The sequence below is a fragment of the Mauremys mutica genome, chromosome 20 (genome assembly GCF_020497125.1).
Source record: "Mauremys mutica isolate MM-2020 ecotype Southern chromosome 20, ASM2049712v1, whole genome shotgun sequence".
Classification (NCBI taxonomy): domain Eukaryota; kingdom Metazoa; phylum Chordata; order Testudines; family Geoemydidae; genus Mauremys; species Mauremys mutica.
The window spans coordinates 3,280,006-3,304,012 of NC_059091.1; the positions used below are offsets into that span (position 1 = coordinate 3,280,006).

Sequence of the window (24,007 nt, forward strand, 5' to 3'; positions counted from 1 at the left end):
TGAGTTCGTTAGGGACCAAGCAATGCCTGTAGCCGCTCCGGCTGGGGAGGGAGTCTGCAGCCATCCATGCCCCCAGCCACCCCCCAACAGAGCTAGTGGGTGTCCCAGCTTGGGAGCTAACCGGGGAGGGGAGCCCAGCGGGGAAAACCCAGGGATGGTGGGAAGCTGCTGAGTCAGTAGGTGATTCCTTGCCTCCCTTTGAGTCATGCCCCAGGATGCTGTGAGGTGGCGCGTTTCCAAGGAAATGCAAAAACCCAACCGGGCTGCCGGGCTTTCCACAAATGGAGGCGCTAACCCCGCTGGCCTGGCCAAAGTCCAGCGCTGCTGCCGTTGTTCTGAACTCCAAGTGTCATCGCCTGCAGGAGTCTTGTTCTCCTTGCTCCTGCACTGGGCGCTGGTCAGGATCTGTCCCCCCTCCTCCCCCGAGGTGGCTGCATCGCCTCCCAGCCCTGCCTTCCTGCTTCTTAAACTCCGGGAGATTTGCACCAGCTCCCTCTCCCTGCCCCCCCCCCCGGCCTCCCCTGCCTATGGGTGGGGGGTCTCCTGCTCCGCAGCCCGGGAGGCCTGGAACAGCCTCCCCTAACCTCAGACTCGCTGGCTCACCTGCAAACGCCTCCCTACTCCTTCCCCCCACCCTAAGGGGGGCTCCCCTCCTCGCGCTGGGGAGCATCTCGTCCCATTGACCTTAAAGGCACCGGTCATAGGCGAGGGTGGTTGGGGACCGGGGTTGTCACCTCAGGGAAGGACTGTGGCCTGTTTGCAGGGATGGATCCTTGCTCACTGCTCGCTGCGCTGAACGTCGGCGAAGACGGGGGCTGCTTTGAGCAGGAATTCCCACCCCTTGTTCTCTCTGCAGAACCCGGGGTTGCAGCGGGAGCCACAGAGGGTCCCAGGCCCGAGCCGTCACTCTCCCGGCCATGGCAGGAGTGGGACTCGCCCGACCGGGATGTCTTCAAAGCAGGAATGCCAAGGGCTCCTCTGCACAGTGCAGCCCCATGGAGCACAGAGCCAGGCATTCTCCTCCACACGAGGGGTCTGCACAACCCCCCAGTGCAGCCAAACACGGAGGCTGCGGGGTGCACACAGCTGCAGCCACTCGTTAACGCCCCAGTACGTTGTTCTGGCTGCTATCGGAGAGACAGTGCGGTCCAGTGGCTGGAGCAGGATCCTGAGTTCAATTTCTGACTCCCAGCGTGACCTTGGGGATAAGTGACTCCCCCAACTCCCTCTGTCCGAGGGGTAACACTGGAGGGGGGGAGCCCGGTAAAGCACTTTGGGATCAGCAGTGGGCAAAGGCCAGGGCAGAACCACCAACCAACGAGAAAGGAGGAGACAGGACCACAGGCAGATGCTGAAGGCACCGGCTGGCCACTTTATGAATTTGGTACATGCCAGAGATGGCCGAGCGCACCTCAGCCCTCGCAGAATACAGGGGAGGGGGGGGGTTAAAAAGAGCAGAGGGTGCAAAGGGGGCGACTCCACTGATCCCAGGGCCAAGCCCCAGCTGGGATCTACGCGTGATCCTGCCAGTCCAGCGTGGATGGAGCAGACCCTCAGGCTGCTGCTCTGGCTTCCTGGCACAGCCCGGCATCCCTACACGCCAGTGCCTCTTGGTGCTGACGCCGCGACAATGCGAGTTCACGGCGTCTTCGTCCTGCCACTCGTCCACTTGACATTATCACCGGAGTGGGCACTGGGCTGGGGCCGGTCGCAGTCCGGGAACGCGCCCAGCAGCTCCGGTCCTGCTGGCATTAACGCGCCAGGAGAGTTTAGCCAGCCAGGCCTGCCTCAACAATCCACCCCTCAGCAAAGCAACAGGCTGGTACCGAGGTGACAGCGACACGCCCAATGCAAATTCGGGAGGCCAATCCTCACCCCTCCCTGCTTCACGCAGCTTTTATCTAAAATACCCTGAAGCCCAGGGGCCTGGTGCTTGGCCGCAGCACCGCAGGAGACGGGCCGATGGCCCCGGGACGCTTGTGAAGTGGCACATGCACGTGCGACGGTGAAGGAGACGCACCGACAGCTGTCCCTGCTTGGAAGGCCGACGGGGCAGCTGGCAGACTTGGAGGCAGATGTGGCCTTCTGGAGCCATCCCAGCAGTGACTGTCTGTGAGGGGGGATCCTGGACAGCGGGTAGCCCGTGGTGTCCCCGCAGCCAGGCCTGGGACAGGAGCAGATGTCAGGGTCCCCGGGGTGCGCCTGGCTGCCAGCTGAAAATCAGCCTCGTCCCTTGTTTTGAAATCCGCATTTGTTTTCTGTGTGATCTGCGGTCACAGACCGGTCGGGGCCCGGGGCTGGGCGGTAGCAGAGAACACGCAGGGGGGCAGAGCGGGGTCTCGCCGGGTCAGAGCCCTAGCACAGCCGGGAACACCGCAGCATCTGCCAGAGACACAAAGACGCCCGGGTCAGCTCGCGCCAGGCCCCACGCCCCAGCACAGGACGGGAGCCCCAGGACTCTGGAGGGGAACAGCTCGGAGCAGAGGGTGGGGACACTCGTCGCCTGCCCCTGCAGGCTCTCAGCCCGCCAAGTGCTCAGGTTCGCTCTCCGCTCAGGCGCTCCGGGGGGCTCGCTCACTGCACACACGGGGGGGGGGGGGCCTTACTTTTGGGGCTGCTCTGGCTGTCTGGCTCCGGCACCTTCCAGTCCATCTTGCGGCCCTTCTCGTAAAGGCCTTTGAGCACCTTGCGGAAGTCGTCCGGCTCCGTGGCGTTCTTGCTCAGCTCCAGGTACTTCCTGTAGAGCTGCAGGGCCGTCCGGGCGTCCTCAATGCTGTCATGAGTCTCGCCCTGGATCTTCAGGTCTGGGGGATGCAGGGAGGGTTCCGGTCAGAGAGGGCCCCAATTCCCAACCCACACACCGGGATTCCTCCCCGTCCTGCTGCTGAATCCAGGGAGCCCCCTGCTCCCATCCCCACGCCAGCTCTGCTGATGGACTGACTCTCAACCCAAGCCCCTCCTGTCCTGGCCTCCCCACACACCACCCTACTGCTGCCCTTCGATCCCGACCCGCAGCAGCAGCCCCCATCCCCAGCGCTCCAGAAGCAGGGTGGGGCCAGAGGTGCCCTTCGTCTCCGAGCGACATCGCAAGCAGCCAGCGCTGCCCTGTACCCGGGCGATGGGGCCGGCGTCCGTCTGGGGCTCCCGCGCAGCCCTGCCTGGCTGGGCCGATTGCGATCTAGGCGTTTCCACTAACCCAGGAAGTACCAGGCAAGGAAGCGCAGAGAAATCATCCTCTTCCTCGGCATGTGGAACAGATACACTGTGTCGATCACCTGGTCCTTGGGCACCTGGGAGAGCAGAGAGTGTCTGACCACCCATCGACGCAGGGCTGGCTCCCCCATCCCACCCACCCCCAACCTGTCCCCCACATGCCATCGTCACCCTCCACCCCAATCATCCACCCCCCGGCAATCACACTGCCCAGTGCTTCACCCGTCTCCCCCGTCCCCCCGGGCTCTGCGAGCGCACCCCCACGCGGGAAGGGAACTGAAGGCGTGTTTGCTGCAGGGGCTGAGAAATGTCCCAGGCTTTTACAAAGGGAAAGTCACCATGAGGTTGATGACCCGGAAGTCCTTCTGCAGCCCGTGGCCCACGAATTTCACCCCGACATCGATGAGGAAGCGCAGCTTCAGGTAGGTGGACTTGAGTGTGGTGAGGTGCTTGGAGGAGATCTTGGCATCCAGGTCGCCCGGCTTGATTCCCGAGTACTGGGTCAGGTAATCCACCACCTGCAAGGGGAGGGGCCGGTGATCACAGGCATGTGGGGAGAGGGCCGGTGACTGCAGGGGGGTGGGGGCAGTGTCGGGGAGCCCCCCCTCAGCCAGGACGCCCGTGGCGGGTACCTGCTCCTGGGTGGAGATGTAGTCGTCGATGAAGGGAATCCCCTCATTGGGGCCCTGGCCTCGCACACACGTGATCCTGGCCACGGACATCTGGCTGGGCTTGATGGTGGATTTGGTGCCGTCGCTGCGCAGCTCGGCCTCTTCCTGCACAGGGTCACAGGAGCCGTTGGCAGGGGAAGCCCCCCCAGCCCTCGCTGCCCCCTCCCCAGGAGCCGGGCCTCAGCCATCGGGACTTCCCGTGGTTCTGGCCATTGCTAGACCCCAGCAGGACGGCTCCGGACCCCACGGCTCCGTCTCTCGCCCGACCCACCCCGGCCAAACACCAACGTCCGTCCCAGCTGCGGCCTCTACCTCGTTAAGCGTGACGAACTCGGCGTCCAGCCCCACCAGGTCGCCCGCCTGGGGCATCTCGTTCAGCATGAGCGGGATGAAGGTGGCGTGGCACTTGCGCTGCTTGCGAGCCAGGGAGGCCTCGGCCAGCAGCACGCTGGCCTCGATCGGGTTCTTGACTTCGAGGCAGTAGGGGGAAGGGTGGGGAAGAGAGAACGCGACGTCAGACGGGCGCTTGGCTGCTGGATTCGCAGCAGAAGAGGCCAGGCCAGGCTGGGCTCCCACGGGCTGCCTGGCATTCAGGGCAGCTGGAGCACGTGAAGGAGACAATGCCCTCCAGAGGGAAAAGGCCAGGGACCATTGTCCTCCATCCAAACATCAGCCCCCGTTTCTATGGGGTCACACAAGCTTCTGCGGGTGCCGAGGATACAGCCCTGCCAGAGCAGGTGTGGAGCTGGGGCCTTGATGGACAGAGAAATTCCAGCTGCCTTGCCCGGCCGGGTCCCCTGCCCTCGACCCACCACGCACCGGGCGGCACAGATGGAAAAGGCGTCGGCGAACCCAGCACGCAGGGCTCCATGCCCAAGAGAGGGGCCCAGCCCACGTGGACAGGACAAGCGAGGCTCTCGGTGGGACGGCTCCCCCTGCAGCCCAGCCCCGCTCCGGGGGCCGTTGGGGACCATTCTGTGTCCCTTGGCAGAAGCCGTTCTAGGGGATCGTTGAGCACCCGAGAGAATGTGGAAATGACCGGGCTCCCCTGCAGCCAACGATGCTGATTTGCACCAGCGGAGGGTCTGGCCCCCTTCCCACCATTCTGCTGCTTCGTTTGCTTCCTGTGCCGCAGCTCGCTGGGATGGTGGAGCTGGACTGGTCAGTTTCACTTCCTGGTTCTGGGCTCGGGGCATGACCCGGGGGTTGCCCCTAACCCAACTCCCCTCCGCGCCCCAATCTCTAGCTGGAGGGAAGTGCTGCTTTACGCTGGATCTAGCTGGCCGGCCAGGCAGGGCAGAGCCAGTACACAGCAGGGACACGCTTCCCGACTGTCCCCTTAACACAACCTCTCAGCTGGGCTGGCTCCGGCGGGGTAACCCGAGCTGAAGACAGGCCCAGGGCTCCACACACGCGGCCCTGACGCGGAACACGCCCCCCAGCCCTGCGCGCAGACACTCACTGGTCAGGTTGTACTCGGCGTGGAGGTTCCTTCGGGCGTAGTACAGGATGGCAGGCACCTTCCAGCTCATGTCAAACTGCACCGCCTCGCACTGCGACAGAGGGAGGGACGTGTGTACGGACAACTCGGGGGCCGGGGCTGGCAGGGGCTGAGCTCCGAGAAGGGCTTCCTCCCCCACACCCCACAGAGCAGGACAGAGCAGAACTTAACGAGCTTTACGCACCTGCACACTACAGAGGATTCTATGAATGGGGGCGTGGGGTTAAATCCAGCCCTCCTGCCAGCAGAATCCCAACAGGGGGCGCTCTCTGTCCCTGTCCCCGCCACATCTCCCCCACCCCAAATTCAGACCCCCAACCCTCCGCCACACAGAAACACACGGTCCCATCACAGGTGACACGCACTGCCCCCACCACCCATGCGGGCGACACAGGGGTTAGGGTTCCTTTCGGCTCCCTCTCCCCGGTACCCTCCACTGTGGAGTGTGGGGACAATCGGGGCCAGCTGGGAATGGGCAGATCTCACACTGGGCAGCTGGAGACACGACAACTTACAGCCCCGGGGGCTGATGGCTGGTGGAAGCCCAAGTCTCTGCCGTTCCCCTGCTGCTGCCGCAGCCCCCCACCCCCTTCACAGCCCAGCAGCAGCATTCGGTAAAACACACAACCAGCTGCGCTGAGCAGCAGCAGCCTCTCCCCGGCCGCTGTGGGCTGATCACGCTCTTCTCCTCAGCAGATCTGGAAGTGGAGGTCAGGAGCGTTATTCCTGCTTCACAGATGGGGAAACTGAGGCATGGAGCAGGGACGTGACTTGCCCAAGGTCACCCAGCAGGTTAGTGGCAGAGCTGGGAAGAGAAGCCAGGTACCCTGAGCCCCAGTCCAGTGCTCTGCCCGCTAGGCCATGCTGCCTCCCTGGCCAGGCCGTTCGCACGGTGCCACGAGAAGTGGGGCATCCTGAGGGTTGATTCTGATACTCGGGCTGCCCGTGGAATGAGGCTCCTTACCTTGTCCACAGGCTCGATGAGGAAGTCATTGAAGAGATACCACTGCTGGTGCGTGACCCCCTGGGGGCGAGAGAGAGGCCGGGTTGGTCTGCAACCTTGGGTCATGCGCTGTATTTATTAGGCAAACACAGCAGCCACCCAGGGGCCCAGGCACCATCCCCTCTGGAACATGGCCCCCTTCCTGAGACACCCAGCCAAGAGGGGGTTCCCCGGGGGGGGCTGGGGTTCCAGTGGGCGGCAGCCTGGGCATGGCGGCTGGGAGAGAGGTGGGCTCGGTCCGCTCCCCAGCTCACCTCTTTCCTTTGGTGATAGGTCTCCCCGACTTTGATGTGCCCCACCAGGCTGCCCCCGGTGCGGGGGTCCAGAATGTGGACAACGGTGGCCATCAGGTCGTACATGTACGTCGAGTCCTGGTCATCGGACGAGCTCAGCTGCAAGGAAGAACCCACCCCCGGCGGTTACACGAATCTGCTGGGAACTGGCTGACCAGGACACGGATGGACGCAGCTCATGACACGGGAAGCCCGTGCGATGGGTCAAGGGAAATCACCTTGGCAGAGGCAGCTCCCGCGGCCGCGACACAAACCCGCAGAGCCTGGCAAAGCCAGAGCCGCTCCCGACCGTGCCCAAGTTCTGCCATCGGGCCAGTGGGGGCACAGCAGTCCCCTGGCACCAGCGAAAGGTGACACAGGCCTCCCCAGCACGCAGACCCCCGGCTAAGGGGGACCCGCTTCGGTGAGCGAGTTCCATCTCGACTCCAGCCTCAACATTCCAGGCGCTGCAAGCCCCTCGTGCCGGGGGGAGCCCGCTGGCGCCCCTACAAGCGCGGCCACGGTCAGCAGTTCCCTCTCTCTGCCCTCGACCTTGCTGGACGGACTTTCGACCCCGGCGGAGCCAGGGAACCCACTACCTCATCGCTTTCGTTCCAGTTGCAGACATCCAGCTCCTTGTTCTTGGTCAGTTTCATCCGGATGGAATGGGGAATCCAGATGTTCTTCAGCTCTTCGAGGGAGGTGTACGAGTGCCCCGCCTCGGCGTTCCCCAGGTCCTTCCTGCCAGGAAAGGACACAGGGAATTCCAGACCTTGAACCCAGGAGGGAGGGGAGAGGCTCTGGGACTTTCAGACACGGAGGGCCGGATCCCCAGCGGGGGTAAATTGGGGTGGCGCCAGTGAAGTCCACAGAGCTGCGCTGATTTACACCAGCTGAGGATCCGGTCCTGACCTCTTGGGAGAGAGGCTAGAAGGTGCCAATCGAAGATGGTCAAAGCAACGGAGGAGGGTGATCCCTGGAAGCCTAGTCTGCAAGAGACCGAGGGCGTGGAACAGGCAGCAGGAGCGCTGCCTCGGGGCCAGATGCGCCCCTGGTGTAACTCCACTGATGCCAGAGGGTGACTTCAGGCTGCTGAAGGTTATGGGGAGATGTAAAGCCAAGGTCCCGATGCTAACGGTCAGAAAGGATCGCGTCTGGCCAAAGTCCAGTGGAGGTGAATGTTCACAACACAGCGTTACACAGGGCTTAAGCCTGCAAACATGAATTACATTCTGCTCCCACAATTTCCCTGGGCAGATTCCTCACTTCGTGTGTTTCCTATACTGTTGGGTGGTGCTGCTCAGTGCCGTTAAGCAGCTGCTGCATCCCACCCCAGAGGTGGCTGCATGTCAGTGTGCACCGTTCGTGCTTCAGTTTATAAAGCACTTTGGGATGTTAGGTGCTGTAGACAGGCAATATGAAATCACTGGCAAATGGGAAAACAGCACCAAGTTCTCTGAGGCCACGGGAAGGATTCAGATGGCAAAACTTCTAAGATGGACAAAAGCCAATTTGTGCTCCACCAGCAAGTACCTACCATTCTCCAAGCGAGATCTCTTTGCTCTTGGGGATTTCAAGGCCTCCTTTCTTCATCACTGTTTTTTTAAAGGCGTACTGGCAACAAAATACAGAGCAAAAGCATCAGCGCAGGAGCGGGGAGAGACGCTTGTGACACGAACGTGTAGCTGGAGACAGCTGACTTTGGGAAAAGGACAGAGCCCGCGACATGAGTGGCACAGAGAAACAAAGCATGGGAAATCATTTCAGTGGACAAAATGCCAGACAGCCTCAGGGCAGAGTAACAAAGTGGTTAGAAGGCGTGGGAACCAGTTTTGTAATTTGAATCAAACTGAGACACAGACAATGCTCAGAGGTTGATCGCCCACAAGCGCATCTTTCAAAGGTAACGAGGACAGGTTAGGAATAAGATTTATCGATCCTCGGAAAGTTCATGTTGCTGAATAACGATCAAAGAAAATCCCTCTAGGGGTATGTCTGTCCTACAGCCATGGGAAGCGACGGCAGCTCGTCTCCACGGAGCCGCACTAGCAGGGACGGCACTGCAGGGGATGCTACGGCTCAGGCTGTACAAGTTCGCCCGGGACCCTGGGCGATTACTCAGGCAACTAGTCTGCGGTGCTACTTTGCTACTCCAGCCCCTGAGCTAGCGAGATGCAGTCACACCCAGTGACCGCACTTAGGGTGACCAGATGAGAGGGAGACACAGGGGTTGGGAGGAGGGGGTCCGCCGGCGGAGCGAAATATCGGGACAAACACCTAAATATCGGGACGTCTGGTCACCCTAACCGCACTGTGGTCAAACTGCCAGCAGATCCTGCACAGAGTGACCCGAGGCTGCCAAGAGAACAGACCGGCCTGCACTCAACCAAACACTTCCCCTACCTCTGCCTGCGTCTTCCAGAAATCTGCCTCCTTGGAGCTGTTCACTTCGCAGTTAATGACCAAGACATCGGGCAAGCAGCGGATGTTCCGGGTTTGGACCTGCGTGAGGACAGACAGAAAGAGGGCGGGTGGGAAGGGGCATTGCCAGTGGCCCTGAAGGGAAGATGGACACCAGGCTAGTACTGCGCTTCCCCTGCCCTCTAAGCTTCCTGCTCCCCTCGCAGGCGGGTCAGTGCTAGCCGTGTTCTCAGAGATGGAAACAGGCACGGAGCAGGGACGTGACTTGCCTGAGGCTGCAGTGCCAGCGTTGGGCTTGGTGCTAGGCTCAGAACCCAGCTCCCGTCTAGCCCCTCCGGCCTGCTCCCATCGAGTTCTCTGCACTGTCCGGTCAGAGACTGGGCTTCCCTGGGGAGACCATCGCCCAGGCGAATGGAGCAGGGACCTTTCGCCAGCTGCACCGCTCCACCCCTGCCCCGCTGACGCCCGCAATGAAGGGGATAAGCAGGCAGCGAGCGGCCACCTCCCAGACTCACCGTGGGCTGGTACTTCTCACAGTTCTCACACCAGGCCTGGGTGTTCTGCTCCAGACAGATGCTCCTCTTTAAGATCTGGGCAAACTCATAATCTCTGGTTTTATCTGAGGGCAGATGTGAGGGGAGGGGGGAACAGTTTCATTTAATCAAAACAGGAATCCCCAGAGATTGAGTCCGGATGTAAATCTGACCCGCCAGACTCCGGACAGGGCTCTGACTCACTCCTCAGGGGCAGCACCTGCTAAAGGTGGGGCCCACCACGGGGTTAAAAGTCCCCCTCGGTCTCCTGAACCCAAGGAAGATTGAGCCAGCGTCAGCTGCGCCCTGGTTTACAAGGCACAGGGTAGCCACCATCCCCCCTCGCCCCGCTCCCCCCAGCCCTCTCCACGCTCCCCGCGCTTACCGTTGCTCTCGGGGTAGGAGAGGGTGAAGAGCAGCGTGGAGGAGACTCGCACCGTCTCCTTGCCGCAGCGGCACATGCTGCAGTTCTCCACCTCGCAGCTGAAGAGCTGCCCGATGACCGAGTCCCCTGAAGACCCAAAGCTGCTGGAGCAAAGGAAGCACGCCCGGGTCAGCGGGGGTGGGGCTGATAACGCCGGAGCCTTTCAAGGCCTGGCAGGGCGAGAGCGTGGCACTAGGCCCCCACACGCCCTTCCCAGCCTGGGCACTTGAAGGTGGTAGCTGCCAACAGGATCCTGGGAACCCCAAAGGAGTGGGCGTGGGTACGGAGCTGACTCAGTGGGGACACTGCCCGTCACCCCTCTGGGCAGCCACGGAGGGGTGACAAAGAGGCCAGGGCTCAGAGCCCTGGTGGCTCTGTGCCCGGGATCAGACCAGCGTGGGCTGTGGGAGAGCCAGCACCGTGCCCAGCTCCCGCAGCTGGTCCACAGCAAAGCCCCCCGCAGACAGCCTCTAAGCCCAGCCCCGGGCGGGGTGCTCCCCCTCCTAGCCCAGCAGCGGGGGCGGGGGGAAGGGGTTACCTGCTGCCAACACCCCGATAGGCCTGCGGTCCCTCCTGCTCCTGGGTCTCCTGGTGAAGCTGAGTCAGGATGAAGCGGTTCCAGCTCTGGATCAACCGGCCCAGGTTCACTTTGCCCGTGGCCTCATCGGAGTCGGCCAGGATCAGCCCCAGGGCGGACGCCTCTGGGATGGTGCGGAAGGCACGCAGGAAGTTGCTTCCCTGGGGGAGGGGAAGGATTGGAGCATCGGGGCGGGGGAGAACCGGAGAGATGGCATTACCCAAAGTCCTTAACGTGGCCCCTTCCGGATGGTGCCAAGTGCCCCCCCTCTCCTCCCCAAACTCCTGGGGATCTCATCTGCCAGCAAGTGAGACGCTGCCGGCTGCTTCGCCCGAGTCCCTGCAGTGCAGCCCCGAGTCAGACTTCCAGAACCCTGTTCAAGAAGCACCCCCCCACCGCCCCTCCCCAACAGCCCTGGTGCTTGGCATCTGCTCCCCACGTACCTGGCACGGGTCCCCCCGGGACAAGTCCAGCATGTGGAAGAGAAAGCCCAGTTCACAGCCCAGACAGAACTCCTTCTGGCACAGGTGGTTCTGGACCAGGCAGCGGACGGGCTCCAGGAAATACAGCACCTGGGGAGGCGGCGGCAGGGCAAGTGAGCGGGGTGCGCTGGAAGGCCGCAGCAAGCCCTGGCGGGGAGGGGCTGGGCGCCAGGCTCACCTGGATCATGCAGTTGCAGTAGGCGTTGGGAATGTGGGGCTCCAGGCCAGCAAACAGGGTCTTGTTGTAATGTTTGAAGTCAAAGTCCTCCAGGCCCAGCTTGGAGTATTTGATCGTGACCTGGACAGAGGAGGAAATCCTCAGAAACGAGGGAAACCCTTGGCCCTGAGCTGGTCGATTGCACCAACACACAATCGCCTGCACAAGCACTTGTGTGTGGGAGAGCACTCAGCGAACACACAAGCGTTGACACGAGCACACCCCAATACACAATCAGAAGCGATGCTAACACATCACGAGTCAGACCCGCGGGGTTGTCAGGGCGAACCTCCCCCGGGGCACTCAGCACCACTCAGGATCAAACCACGAGTGAGAAGTGCTGGCTCCAGCCCACTCTTTTACCCTCCCGCCTGGAGGGGGACCCGCTTTCTGTACAGGCACCTGGGACAGGAAGGGCTCTGGGGGGGGGGCGGAGAACTGGGCCTCCCCACTGGGTCGCATGGGCTGGAGGCTGCCTTTCCGGGCTGGTCACGCATGACCCTTGGGGCACACCTGGCTGATCCGTCCTGTGACACCTCATTACAGCTTCACCTGGCCCCTCCACTCCCCCGAAGCCCCAAGCCCCGCGGGCAGATCTTGAGAGTCAGACCTTCCTGTACTTCTTTGCCACCATGTAGAGGTGAGGCTCCTCTTCCCGGCCGATTGGGGATTCGGGGACCTGGCTGAAAGTGTCGAACTCGTTGTCCAGCTCTTTCAGCCGATACGGGATCTGAGGGAGGCAGGAAGGAAAAGGGACAGAGCAGCTTAGTGCCGAGGCCAAGTGTGTCCGGAGCAAGCAACCTCCAACACAAACAACGCACGGCCTGGCCCAGCCCAGCCCAGCCCCCCAGCTGGGTCTGGGGCCCAGATCAACTAACGGGGCGAAGGAATAAAGCACCAAAGGGAAAGGACACGTCCCTTCACCTCTGCCAAAGCTCCTCCTCTTACTCGTTACAGCACTTGGTGCTCTTTTAAATGGTTGTGGAACTGCTGGTGCAAACACCACAAATCCGTGGTCTGCCAAGGGTTGGTTTAGGGCAGTGGTGCCCGCGGGTGCCATGGTGCCCACCGGGGCATCTATCTGCGCCCACGTCCTGGCCGGTGGACAAGCATCCGCCAAAATGCCACCGAAAAGCGACGTCACGAGGCGTCGCAGCCGAAACGCCGCTGAAAATCACCTCGTCAGAGCCCCTGGATAGCCCAGGATGCAGAACTTCCCCCGTTCACCCCAGCAACGAGACCAGTAACTTGTTTCGAATCCCATTCCACATTAACACCTCACCCGCCACCGAAACGCAGCCCCCTCTGGGGTGAAACACAGCAGCTGTTCAAACCACGCCCAGCAACACTACACGAATCCTGCTGCTGTCAGCTGTGCACATCCCCAGCTGGCAGAGAGAGGCTCAGGACTCGCATCCGCGCGTACGCACACCTGGTTCCGGAGCTTGGTCCTTGGGTTTGGTGCGTAGCCGATGAAACCCACTTTCTTCATGGTGCGCAGGATCTCGGGGTCTACAGGTGGGGCCCGCCTACAAAACACACACAACTCAACGACCAGCCAGAGGTGCTGACACGTCCTGGATTTGTTCACAGAACCGAGAGAGCAGCTGTACAACTTCCACCCCAGACACCGGCTCCCACCTTCCCAGCCAAAGTGATGACAGGACTGTTCCCTGGAATGCATTCGATCCTTGGCTTCTCTATGGCCAAGGCCAGCCCCGGGGCTAAAGGTGAGGGGTTCTGTGCCATGGCGAATCGCCACCAGACCACCAAGCGGAGCATGGCGTTTCACTTACTGCAGCTGCCTCTGGGGTGGAACTCAGCAGCTGACTGCACAGCAATTTAGGACAGGGCCAAAGGAGAATACTAAAGCGGGTCAGCTGGGGAAGGGGATATTTAGATACACAGAATGTAATTACCTAAATTGGAATTTGACCAGGAAGCCAAGGGCAACACACAGATTCTTGAGGAAGTGCCGTGGGATTTCCCATGACCACAAGCAACCAGGACCTCAGAATTACAACTCATCAGGCCAGAAGGCTGGGGCACTGGTTCGGTACTGACTCCGGAGGGAATGTCTCCTGTTGGATCGTCAGTACCACTTCCTGAAGCACCCTGCTCTTTCCCCTTCAGTACCTGACCCGGCCCAATCCTGCCTGGCTCAGGAGAGCAAACGGGAACCAAGTCTGAGGTGTAGGGTGACCAGACAGCAAGTGTGAAAAATCGGGACAGAAGGTGGCAGGTAATGGGAGCCTATATAAGAAAAAGCCCCAAATATCGGGACTGTCCCTGTAAAATCGGGACATCTGGCCGTCTGGGGGAGCTCACAGGCTACTTACATGCTCTTTGCGAGAGCCCTGATGAGTTACCTGGGCGCAGGGGCGGAGTTGGCAGCAGGCCAGTCTGACAGCAGCGTCTCGCTGGTCAGCGGCACGGGGATCAGAGAAAGGGGCATGAGGTCCTGGTTCCAGTCCAGGTGAGGCAGGGTGTCTACCATGCAGGGCAGGGCAAAGTCGGTCTCCCGGGAGTAGGCATTGAAGGTGACCTCGGGCGAGTCGGCCCAGAGGTGGACGCAGCCCTCCGAGTCGCCGAACACCATGGCCTGCTTGCTGGCCGACACGTCAAAGGTCATGATCAGCTGCCCCACCGTGTTGACGTGGAAGATGTCAGCGGGGTTGGCAAGGCCCGTGGGCTCGCAGAACTGGCACTGCCCTGATGGGAAGAGCAGAGAGGCTTCAGGGAGGGGGTCTGGGGCACAGCGCAGGACTCCCAGCAAACCTCACACCGATAAGGCCCCACACCGGCTTCCATCCGGAGATCCCACAGCACTTTACAGACCAGACACAAGGACCCCTTCCTGGAGCTCTGCAAGACACTCCGCTGAGCTGCCAGACAAGGGCCGAGTCAGACCTTGCTGGATTCGAACCTGCGGTTCCACAGGATCCGGACTAAACCCAAGGACTAGGGAGCCCAAGGCGAACCGCCTACCTGTCTGGGAGATGATGGCCAGCCGGGAGGTGTAGGTGGGGATGAACTTGAGGAAGAGAGGGTCCACGTGGACCTGCAGCGGGGTGATGGCCCGCATCATGCGCAGGTCATACACCTTCAGGAAGCGGTCGCAGGCCAAGCCGTTCATGCGGCTGGAGAAGCCGCACGTCACCAGCAGGTTGCCGTGGACGTCGAAATCCGACAGGCTGCCTGAGTAGGCGTCGAACTCGTGCTCCGCCGCGAAGGTGCGTAGATCCCGCAGGGACACCTGGGGGTGGCACAAAGGAAGCACCGGTAACAGGGACAGAGGCAGGGGGAGATCACAGGGGGACAAACAGGAGAGGAAGGAAGGGCCAGTGGTTAGAGCACTAGCACAGGACATGGGAGACTGGGGGTAGAGTTCCTTGATCCACCCCAGACTTCCTGGGCCTGTGACACCACGGCAAGTCCCTCAGCCTCTCTGTGTCCGTCTGCACCACAGGGATCAGGGCCCTGTGAGGCCATGACAGCGATGGGGGCCGGTCGGTACCCAAGACAGACTGAATACATGGGAACTGCCATGATGGCCTGGCGCAGGAGCAGGGCGCGGACTCAGCCTCCCAGCCCTCTCTCCAGCATCAGCTGCTGCCCCCCACCAGAGGTGGCTGGAAGGCCACTGTGTGAAGTGCTTTGGTGCCCTTCGGGGGGAGCGGTGCCAGAGAAACACACACTCCCCTCGAGCCGCCTGCCTAGGCAGGTGTACGGCCCCGAGCAGCTGAGAGGAGACAGAGCTTTGTTATGCCAGAGCTGGACACGCAGCCCTGGAAGGGAACTCCTGGGTCAGCGAGTCCGGTCCCTCCTATGGCAAGCAGCCCTGTTCTATCATCCCGACCACGGCCGGCTCGAGCTCCTACGTCAGAGTCCCTGGGAGAGGACTCGCCAGGCAGGAGCAGGGCTGAGGGTACCTTCCCTGTCGTGTGTCCGCAGAAGAAGAAGCGGTTGGACTGCCTCAGGATGGTGACGCCGGGCACCTCCACGGTGTACTGGAAAGGAAAGGGTGAAGAGAGGAGACACTCACCCTCAGTGGAGATGGCAGCTAGCCTCCGGGGCAGTGAACTGGCAAACGTGTCTCTGGCAGCACAGAAACCAGAGCCTGGTCCCAGCCCGGGGGAAGGCAGCGTGAACTAGTGGTTAAAGCTGGGGTTCTAGTCCTCCCTCTGTCACAGACCCCTCTCTGTACCTCAGTTTCCCCTGCTGTTTAGTGGGGCCTTATTCATTAACCAGCCTGCACACAGGGGCCAGGGATCTGCAGACAAAGGGTCGTTGAGGGGTTCTTCCCCAGCAGCAGCCTCTGCATTAGCAGGAGGCATGTGGAACCCCTCCCCAGCACCCCTCTGGGACAAGCTGAATACATCAGAATAGGGGGCAGAGAGACCTCTCCCTGCTGTACCCCTCCAAACCTAGTGGGGCCTGACCCCCAAGGGGCACCAGGCACCTGCCTCTGCCACCCAAGCCAACGAGAGGCCAAGGTGCTCAGTACCCCTCAGGATCAGGCCTGCGAACAGAGGCCGACCCAAGGCCATTGGTACCTTCTGGGTCTCCTGGACGGTGTTGAGGTCGATCTCGATGACGTGGTTCTGGAGCCCCCCGATCAGCAGGGTGCTCCTGTCTGTCAGCAGCAGGCTGTGCACGTCCTCGCTCTCGTCCATGCTGACGCAAAGGGAGAGGCAGCAAACACTCATTCTCCTGCTCGGCTCGGGCCTCCCTCCTCCCCCAGACACACTCTGCTTCGCGCACCTTCCCCCAGCAGGGCCATGTGCAAAGGGGGGGCAGGCCCCCCACAGCACAGACTCGATCGGATCGGGTCAGTGTTGATATGGGAGCTTTTCCCCTTCCCCTGTGCGAAGGGAGCTGCAGGAGTTCCTAGGTGCCCATGTCACATCACCGTTAGCAGCCGCCTTGTGTAGGCCAAGGACTGAACGGGGCTCCCTCCTCGGCCTAGAGAGGATCCCTACAGGGCCAGCGTGAGGCTTTCCTTCTGTCAGCACAGCCAGGCGCCGCCCTGCGGAGGAAACTCACAGGTAGTCGAAGATGATCAGGCCCCCCCGGGACATGTACTTGAGGTTCGTCTTGGTCAGGAAGAGGACGCCGTTCTCCAGGCTCTGGATCTGACGGACGTCGTCGCTGGTGCTCACCTGGAAGGAGGAATAGCGCTCCAGGGCCGGGCCGAAGAACGAGGTGGCGTGACCCTGAAAGGAAGCGGAGAGGAAAGGCCGGCCTGGGGTGGACTCTTCAACCCACTCCAACACCTCATCATCCTCACGCTAACAATGCAGTTTGATGCCACTGAGTCAGAGTCCAAAGCCAGACAGGCCCACTGTGACCATCGAGTCTGACATCCCGGCTAGCACAGGCCACAGGACTGCCCTGAACTAACTCCTCTCTGAACCAGAGCGCGTGTTTTAGAACAACATCCAACCTGGATTTCAAAACTACCAGGGATGGAGACTCCATCGCAATCCCTGGTGAACTGGTCCAGTGGATAACTACCCTCCCTGTTCAGAGCGTGTGCATTCCTGTCTAGCTGCAGCTGCCAGACGCTGGCTTGCCTTGGACCGCGGTCTGCCCGCCTGAAGAGCCCGGCATCAAATATTTTTTCCCCACCTAGGTACTTACAGACTATGATCAAGTCACCCCTTTACACAACGCACCCGACCCTCAGCTGCTGCCGCAGCAGGGACGTTACAACGACAAAGTGGGCAGAGGAAGTGTGAACTGTGGGTACCGGAGGGGTGCCAGGGAAAGGGAAAAGCAGTGGGACTCTCTGGTAGAAGGGCACATACAAGGATGGGCACTCAGCCCCATTCTAATAAAGGGGGGTGAAGAATCGGTGAGGCAGGTGGACCAGCCCAGACTGCTGCTGCTACACTGGGGAAAAGTCACCCTTCTGGGGAGGAGGCTGGCTGGAGTCAGCAGGGCCGAGGGAACGAGTGGGGGATGGCACGCAGATAGGACCAAGGCTATAAATCAGATATTTCAATGACCAGGGGCACCACAGGAAGTCAGATGAGATGAGGGAACGGCGGTGAGGGACAGAGGGAGGATAAAATGGTCTGTTGCAGGACCGCAGGGAGGTGGGATGGAACAATGTTGTGTCGTGGTACGGCAGGGAGGAAGGGCTACCAGACTAGATGTTCTGGTGTAAATACTCCTACGATGGGGTGGCCTGCGCTAGCAGAGGACTGGATTCAATGAGGTCCCTTCCAAACCTATGTCCCACGTTCTGCTCCAGTATCCAGAGAGGGATTCTCATCTGTCTCACTGGTTCATCCACTCACCGCCCGACAAACGGAGGGAGAAGAGATCAGCCCCTCTGTTTTGAGTCTCACATCCTCGCCTTTATCCCGAAATCCCCGAAGAATCCTTAAGTCATTTCCCTCATTGGAAAATGGCCCAAGACACATGGAAGAAAGAAAAACCTTACAGCCCATAAAATCAGAGCAGACAAGTGACTAATCCAAACCACAGTAACCCCCTTCCCCAAGACTGCTCTGCCACAAGGAACCCCAAGCGCCACCTACCCCGTGGTTCCCCACCCAGAGCATCTCTTCGTGCAGATCGAAATGGGAGACGGAGACGGGTACCCCCACCTCGGAGACCACGGTGTGCAGCTCCGAGTACATGCCCTCCATGATGTGCACCGACTCCGGCACCGGGATGCCCTCCAACGGCACCCCCTCTGCATCCAGCTCCACATTCTGCAGCAGGGCGGGGTTGAGGTGAGGGTCCAAGACTGGATCCAGGGCTGGGTGGAGAGCGGGTGCATACTCTGCAAGGGCAGGGTCGAGACCTTCAAAATTCATGGTGAAACTGGATGTCTCCCTTTAAAACAACGGGTAAATCAGAAACACGAAGGCCCCTGTGTTCTTAGCAACAAATATCTACCCTGAGGGCATTCTGCACCCAAAATTTCAAAATTCTGCGCCAAAAGTTTCAAAATCTGCAAAATTCTGCCAATTTTGTTTGTCAAATAAATGTGGTGGCTCCAGCAGGGCCTTGGGGAGCACAGGCCACTGGCTGCACAGAGGAGGGAGATCACTCTGCAGCTCCTCCCCGCGCCCAGGACACGGACTCAGCAGTGAGGCTGCACCCAACCCTGACACAGCACAAGGACCGGGCCTGCCCCAAAAACACCCCAGGGCCCTGCCCCTCCGTGCCAGGTGCGGGTAGGCAGGCAGGCTCAGCAAAGCAGGATCCAAGTGTGGAGGGGCTTAGTGTTGGGGAAGGACCCGGGTGTGGGTGGAGAGGGTTCTGTGTGGGGCAATCTGGGTGCAACGGTAATGGGACTCTGCAGGGAGGGTCCAGGTGAAGGTGGCTGGGGCTCAGCAAGGGCGGGGTCTGGGCGTGTGGGGGATAGAGCTCGGCAGGGGGGTCTGGGTGCAGGGAGCTCAGTGAGGGGTCCAGATGCTGGAGCAGTGGGACTCAGTGGGGTGGGGATCCAGGTGCAGCTGGTTGAGGCTCAGTTGGGTGGGGATCCGGATGCGGGTGGCTCATCAGGGTGGTCCAGGTGCAGGGAGAGTGGAGCTCATCTGAGGGGGTTCTGGGTGCGAGGCTCACCGGGAGGGTCTGGGTATGAGGGGGTCTGGAAGCACAGGGGTTGGATGGATGAGGAAGCAGCTCCCTGTACAGAGATCCCTCCCCCTGCAGCTCAGGAGCAATGGGTGCAGGAAGCACGGGGGAGGGGGGAGTTTGCAGAGTTTCCTACAGCTGGGGGAGAAATCTGGGGGAGGGTCTGACACGGCCCCAGATGCCGTGCAGGGGCAGAGAAAGTCCCGTCCTCCCCAGCCCAGCTGGGACTAGCAGCTGAGCCCGGCACAGGGTAAGCGCCACCAGCCGGGCCTTCCCCGGTCCTGCCCCCTGCCTCACAGTGATGTACCTCTCTGCCAGCTGCCCTGGGCACCCAAAACGTACTGCTGGGGAGGGTCGCATGACCACTCTTGCGGCTTCCCTTTGCTTCCCCATCAGAAAGTCATTTTTCTGCAGAGAAGCAAAGAAACCTGCGGGGGGACATAAATTCTGCACGTGTGCAGTGGCGCAGAATTGCCCCAGGAATAAATATAGCATTATAGGCATTAGAATGGAAAAGGCCTATGAGGTCTCTAGGAAGGGTCAATATTTAGCTCACCTCTAATATGAAATCTATGAGCTACGAACGATGACAAGTCCCCTAGCGAGGGGTTCTTTGCCCTTCTGTCAGTAAGCCCCCAGAGTGCTCTGGGGAAGGTGTATTCAGCTCTGCGCTGAGATGGAGGATAAGCAGTTAGGCCCTTGGCACAATCAAGGATAACCTGCATTGCTGTTGGACCCGTTCCACCCCAGCCATGACTCCTCCTCCTCACTGCCTCCCCTCCCTCCTCTGGCCTAAATCCACTCCACAATGGCCCCTGGACCCAGCGGTGCTGCAGAGATAGTGCCAAGGTTGGTTTGTGCCTGGCACAGGGGCTGTCTGTGCCAGGGGTATCTCCAAGATGCCTTTGTACCAGTGAGCCATAGCACAATACTGAATCTGGCTCTTTGACAGACACCAGAGGACCTCGGTTAGACGCTGGCAGACCTTGTAACAATAACGAGTCGCTGCATCGAACTCAGAGCAGCCCAGTGACTACAGCAGGGGAGCTGGAGTCAGTTGGGAAAGGCTGGACAGCAGAGGTGGGCAGTGATTGCTTCCTGACCCTGGAGAGGGAGTGGATCAGATCCTGAAGCATGTGACCTGATTCCCCTGACTGGCAATGCTGCTCCAGACACACACACAAGCCCTTTCTGCAAATGTCCATTTGGTTCCCAGGCCTCGTCAGTACTTGGTCCCTCTGCTGAGGCTGGCAGCGAGGATGCAGGGTAATTATAACAGGGCCACCTGCCTGCTGAGAACCAACCCCACCCAGCCCATTACATGTCAGCTGCCCTGCCCTCAGGGGCGGCTCTAGACATTTCGCCGCCCCAAGCACGGCGTCATGCCACGGGGGGCGCTCTGCCGGTCGCCGGTCCCGCGGCTCCGGTGGACCTCCCACAGGCAAGCCGCCGAAGGCACCCTGCCTGCCGCCCTCCCGGCGACCGGCAGAGCGCCCCGCACGGCATGACGCCCCAAGCACGCGCTTGGCCTGCTGGGGCCTGGAGCCGCCCCTGCCTGCCCTTCCTCAACGGGCCACAGACCTGCCAGGCTCAACCCGACCTTTGGACGCTGAAAGGGGCTTATAACCCAGTCCTGAAATCTCAGTTACAAATGTGGAGGTGGCGAAGAGTGATTCCTACCCAGAAGTCTCTGCTCATTTACCCAGAATCCTGCTTCTGCAGCCAAGTTACCCACAACCCTCTGCCTGGGGGCTATGTTACCCAGAATCGTCTGCTCTGCGGCCAAGTTACCCACAGCCCTCTACGGGGGGCCCCGTCTGGGAGGATGTTACCCAGAATCCTCTGCTCCATGGCTAAGATACCCACAACCCTCTGCCCAGGGGTATGTTACCCAGAATCCTCTGCTCCATGGCTAAGATACCCACAACCCTCTGCCTGGGGGGGGGTATGTTACCCAGAATCCTCTGCTCTGCAGCCAAGTTACCCACAGCTGTCGGGGGGGGGGGGGGAGGGTCCCTCTGGGAGGATGTTACCCAGAATCCTCTGCCCGGGGGATGTTACCCAGAATCCTCTGCTCTGCGGCCAAGTTACCCACAGCTGTGGGGGGGGGGTCCCCTCTGGGAGGATGTTACCCAGAATCCTCTGCCCGGGGGATGTTACCCAGAATCCTCTGCTCCATGGCTAAGATACCCACAACCCTCTGCCTGGGGGGGGGGGTACGTTACCCAGAATCCTCTGCTCTGCAGCCAAGTTACCCACAGCTGTCTGGGGGGAGGGTCCCTCTGGGAGGATGTTACCCAGAATCCTCTGCTCTGCGGTGGCTGTCTCTCCCGCTCGCTCGCTCTCTCCCTCAGCAGCCGCCGCCCCCGGTCGCTGCGCCCCCCGCCCGGGCCGGAGCCGCGTCCCATCCCCCCACCGCCGCCGCCATGGCAACTTCCAGCCCCTCTGACTCCGCCCGTTCAACCGCTCCTCAAGCTAAGGGTTTCCCCCGCCTGGCAGGCGCCGATACCAATGAGAGGGCACGCTCAGGGGCGAGGGCCAATCAGAGAGAGGTGGAGGCGGGAATAAGAGGTTGGAGAGGCACGTGCAAGCTTGGTAGAGAGAACAGGATGGGAAGGCGGAGGGGACAGAAAAAGCCGAGCCCCTCGATTTACGGCTGCGAGTTCGAGCAGACTTAAAGGGCCAGCAGCACCGAGAATTTCTTAAAGGGCCAGCATCACCCTCATCCCCAGAGCCCTCCCCAGCTCTCCCATGCCCAGTATCTTTCCATTGCTATATGTTTTCCAGGATAGTGGCATTTAACTATATATAACCCCCCTCAAACAAAAACGTCCCTGGAAGGCGAGCTGGGGAGCCCCAGGGAGCATGAAACTCACAGCAAGCAAGTCCAGAAGACAGCATCTCATTGGGACATCCTTACTGCCAAAATCCAGGTTGGGAGCCCTCCGTGACATGAGTTTGGTGGGTCTCAGTCATGTCCCCCTAACAGTTACCCACTGTGCAATTAACGCCCATCACCCCTGAGCCCTCCACCCTTCCTCCCAGCAAAGTATGAATGGGCCGTGAATGCCAAACTTGCCCTCTAGAGGTTGCCTGACCAGGGCAGCCTTGAGGCACAGAGTGGGGCAGATTCCTCACCTGGTCCCTGGGACATAAGTCGTCCACATCTGATCCTGTGAAGGATATCTATCTATCTATCCCCATTCACCCCATCTATCTATCTATCTATCTATCTATCTATCTATCTATCTATCTATCTATCTATCTATCTATCTATCCCCATCCACCTATCTATCTATCCCCATCCACCCCATCTATCTGTCTATCTATCCCCATTCAACCCATCTATCTATCTATCCCCATTCACCCCATCTATCTATCTATCCCCATCCACCCATCTATCCCCATTCACCCCATCTATCTATCAATCCCCATTCACCCCATCTATCTATCTATCTATCCCCATCCACCCATCTATCCCCATTCACCCCATCTATCTATCTATCTATCTATCTATCCATCTATCCCCATTCACCCCATCTATCTATCTATCCCCATCCACCCATCTATCCCCATTCACCCCATCTATCTATCTATCTATCCCCATCCACCCATCTATCCCCATTCACCCCATCTATCTATCTATCTATCTATCTATCTATCTATCCCCATCCACCCCATCTATCTACCTATCTTTCTATCCCCATCCACCGCATCTATCTGTCTATCTATCCCCATTCACCCCATCTATCTATCTATCCCCATTCACCCCATCTATCCCCATTCACCCCATCTATCTATCAATCCCCATTCACCCCATCTATCTATCTATCTATCCCCATCCACCCATCTATCCCCATTCACCCCATCTATCTATCTATCTATCTATCTATCCCCATTCACCCCATCTATCTATCTATCTATCTATCCCCATCCACCCATCTATCCCCATTCACTCCATCTATCTATCTATCTATCTATCCCCATCCACCCATCTATCCCCATTCACCCCATCTATCTATCTATCTATCTATCTATCCCCATTCACCCCATCTATCTATCTATCTATCTATCCCCATCCACCCATCTATCCCCATTCACCCCATCTATCTATCTATCTATCTATCTATCTATCTATCTATCTATCTATCTATCCCCATCCACCCATCTATCCCCATTCACCCTATCTATCTATCTATACCCATCCACCCCCCTCTATCTATCTATCTATCTATCTATCTATCTATCTATCTATCTATCTATCTATCTATCTAATCATGTCCCCTCTGAACCGAGTAGCTCATCACATCTACCCAAAGAGACCAGCTCTTGTCTGTTGCTTTACCAGGTAGAGAGGTGGGCTATTCAAATGAGCAGCCTTTCGCTAGCCTCTCACGGCCGCTCTAGGTCGCGACCCTTCTTGAGCCAGATTCTCATCTTCATTGACACTGCTGTAAACCCAGAGTGATGCCTTCAAAGTCACCAGCCTCGCGGAGCTCATGTGCTGGCCCCTTAGGTCTCTCAAACCCCTGAAAAAAAACAGCATCCATCCCAGCTTCCAAGGGCATGTCTAGGGCTTCAGAAGGAACCCAGGTTTGTTGCTCTAAGGTGGTGGTTTGCCATCTTTTCCATACTGGGACCCCTTCCCATCCCTTTCCTTTTAGCCATACGATTGCTGGTAACTCCTGACAGCTGTTCCCCACCCCCTGGGGTGTCATGCCCCAAAGGCTGAAAACTCCAAGGGAGAGGAGGGATTTCACCAGTGATGTGTATGTGGTTATTAATCATGTATCACTAGTTAGTCTAAATTTAGATTATTACAAACTTGCCTTCACTTTTGGGAGACACTTATTTACAATTCAGTGCTTCTGGTTATTTATTTACTGACACAAAATGTTCAAGCCAATTAAGGAAGTTCCTAGGAAATCTCTGTTTTCTGTCAACCAGTGGGAGGTACCGAGGGCCAGATCCTCAGAGGGCTTTAACTCCCAGGGGCATTAGCCACCCGAGTGACATCACCTTGGTGACCCTGGAAGGCAGCGTTGGAACTTGTCTTCTGCGTTAACATTCTGTGTTATGCTCTGTTAGGCTATGTTC

The 24,007-nt window shown here is 59.5% G+C and overlaps 1 protein-coding gene across 11 annotated transcripts; it reads right to left on the bottom strand.

Moving 5' to 3' along the window:
• Nucleotides 1-1,347: 1,347 nt before the first annotated feature.
• On the bottom strand, nucleotides 1,348-21,300 carry PAN2 (poly(A) specific ribonuclease subunit PAN2). Of its 11 annotated transcripts, none has more exons than XM_044995428.1 (27): nucleotides 21,136-21,298; nucleotides 19,467-19,581; nucleotides 17,863-18,110; nucleotides 16,361-16,530; nucleotides 15,871-15,991; nucleotides 15,247-15,324; nucleotides 14,303-14,570; nucleotides 13,684-14,026; nucleotides 12,747-12,843; nucleotides 11,925-12,044; nucleotides 11,276-11,395; nucleotides 11,059-11,187; nucleotides 10,577-10,776; nucleotides 10,000-10,142; nucleotides 9,597-9,700; nucleotides 9,064-9,162; nucleotides 8,198-8,274; nucleotides 7,260-7,401; nucleotides 6,643-6,780; nucleotides 6,350-6,409; nucleotides 5,347-5,437; nucleotides 4,197-4,354; nucleotides 3,846-3,989; nucleotides 3,552-3,731; nucleotides 3,197-3,290; nucleotides 2,607-2,804; nucleotides 1,348-2,382 (listed from the first exon to the last, which is right to left on the bottom strand). In XM_044995428.1, the coding sequence occupies exons 3-27, from the start codon at nucleotides 17,971-17,973 to the stop codon at nucleotides 2,348-2,350; spliced, it is 3,420 nt and encodes a 1,139-aa protein (XP_044851363.1). In that variant the 5' UTR covers nucleotides 17,974-18,110; nucleotides 19,467-19,581; nucleotides 21,136-21,298; the 3' UTR covers nucleotides 1,348-2,347. The 11 variants fall into 11 exon arrangements, with proteins under 11 accessions (XP_044851363.1, XP_044851365.1, XP_044851369.1 ...); XM_044995430.1 differs by having other exon boundaries at nucleotides 10,000-10,139; nucleotides 21,136-21,297; XM_044995434.1 differs by having other exon boundaries at nucleotides 17,863-18,163; nucleotides 19,467-19,576; nucleotides 21,136-21,258.
• Nucleotides 21,301-24,007: the final 2,707 nt, after the last annotated feature.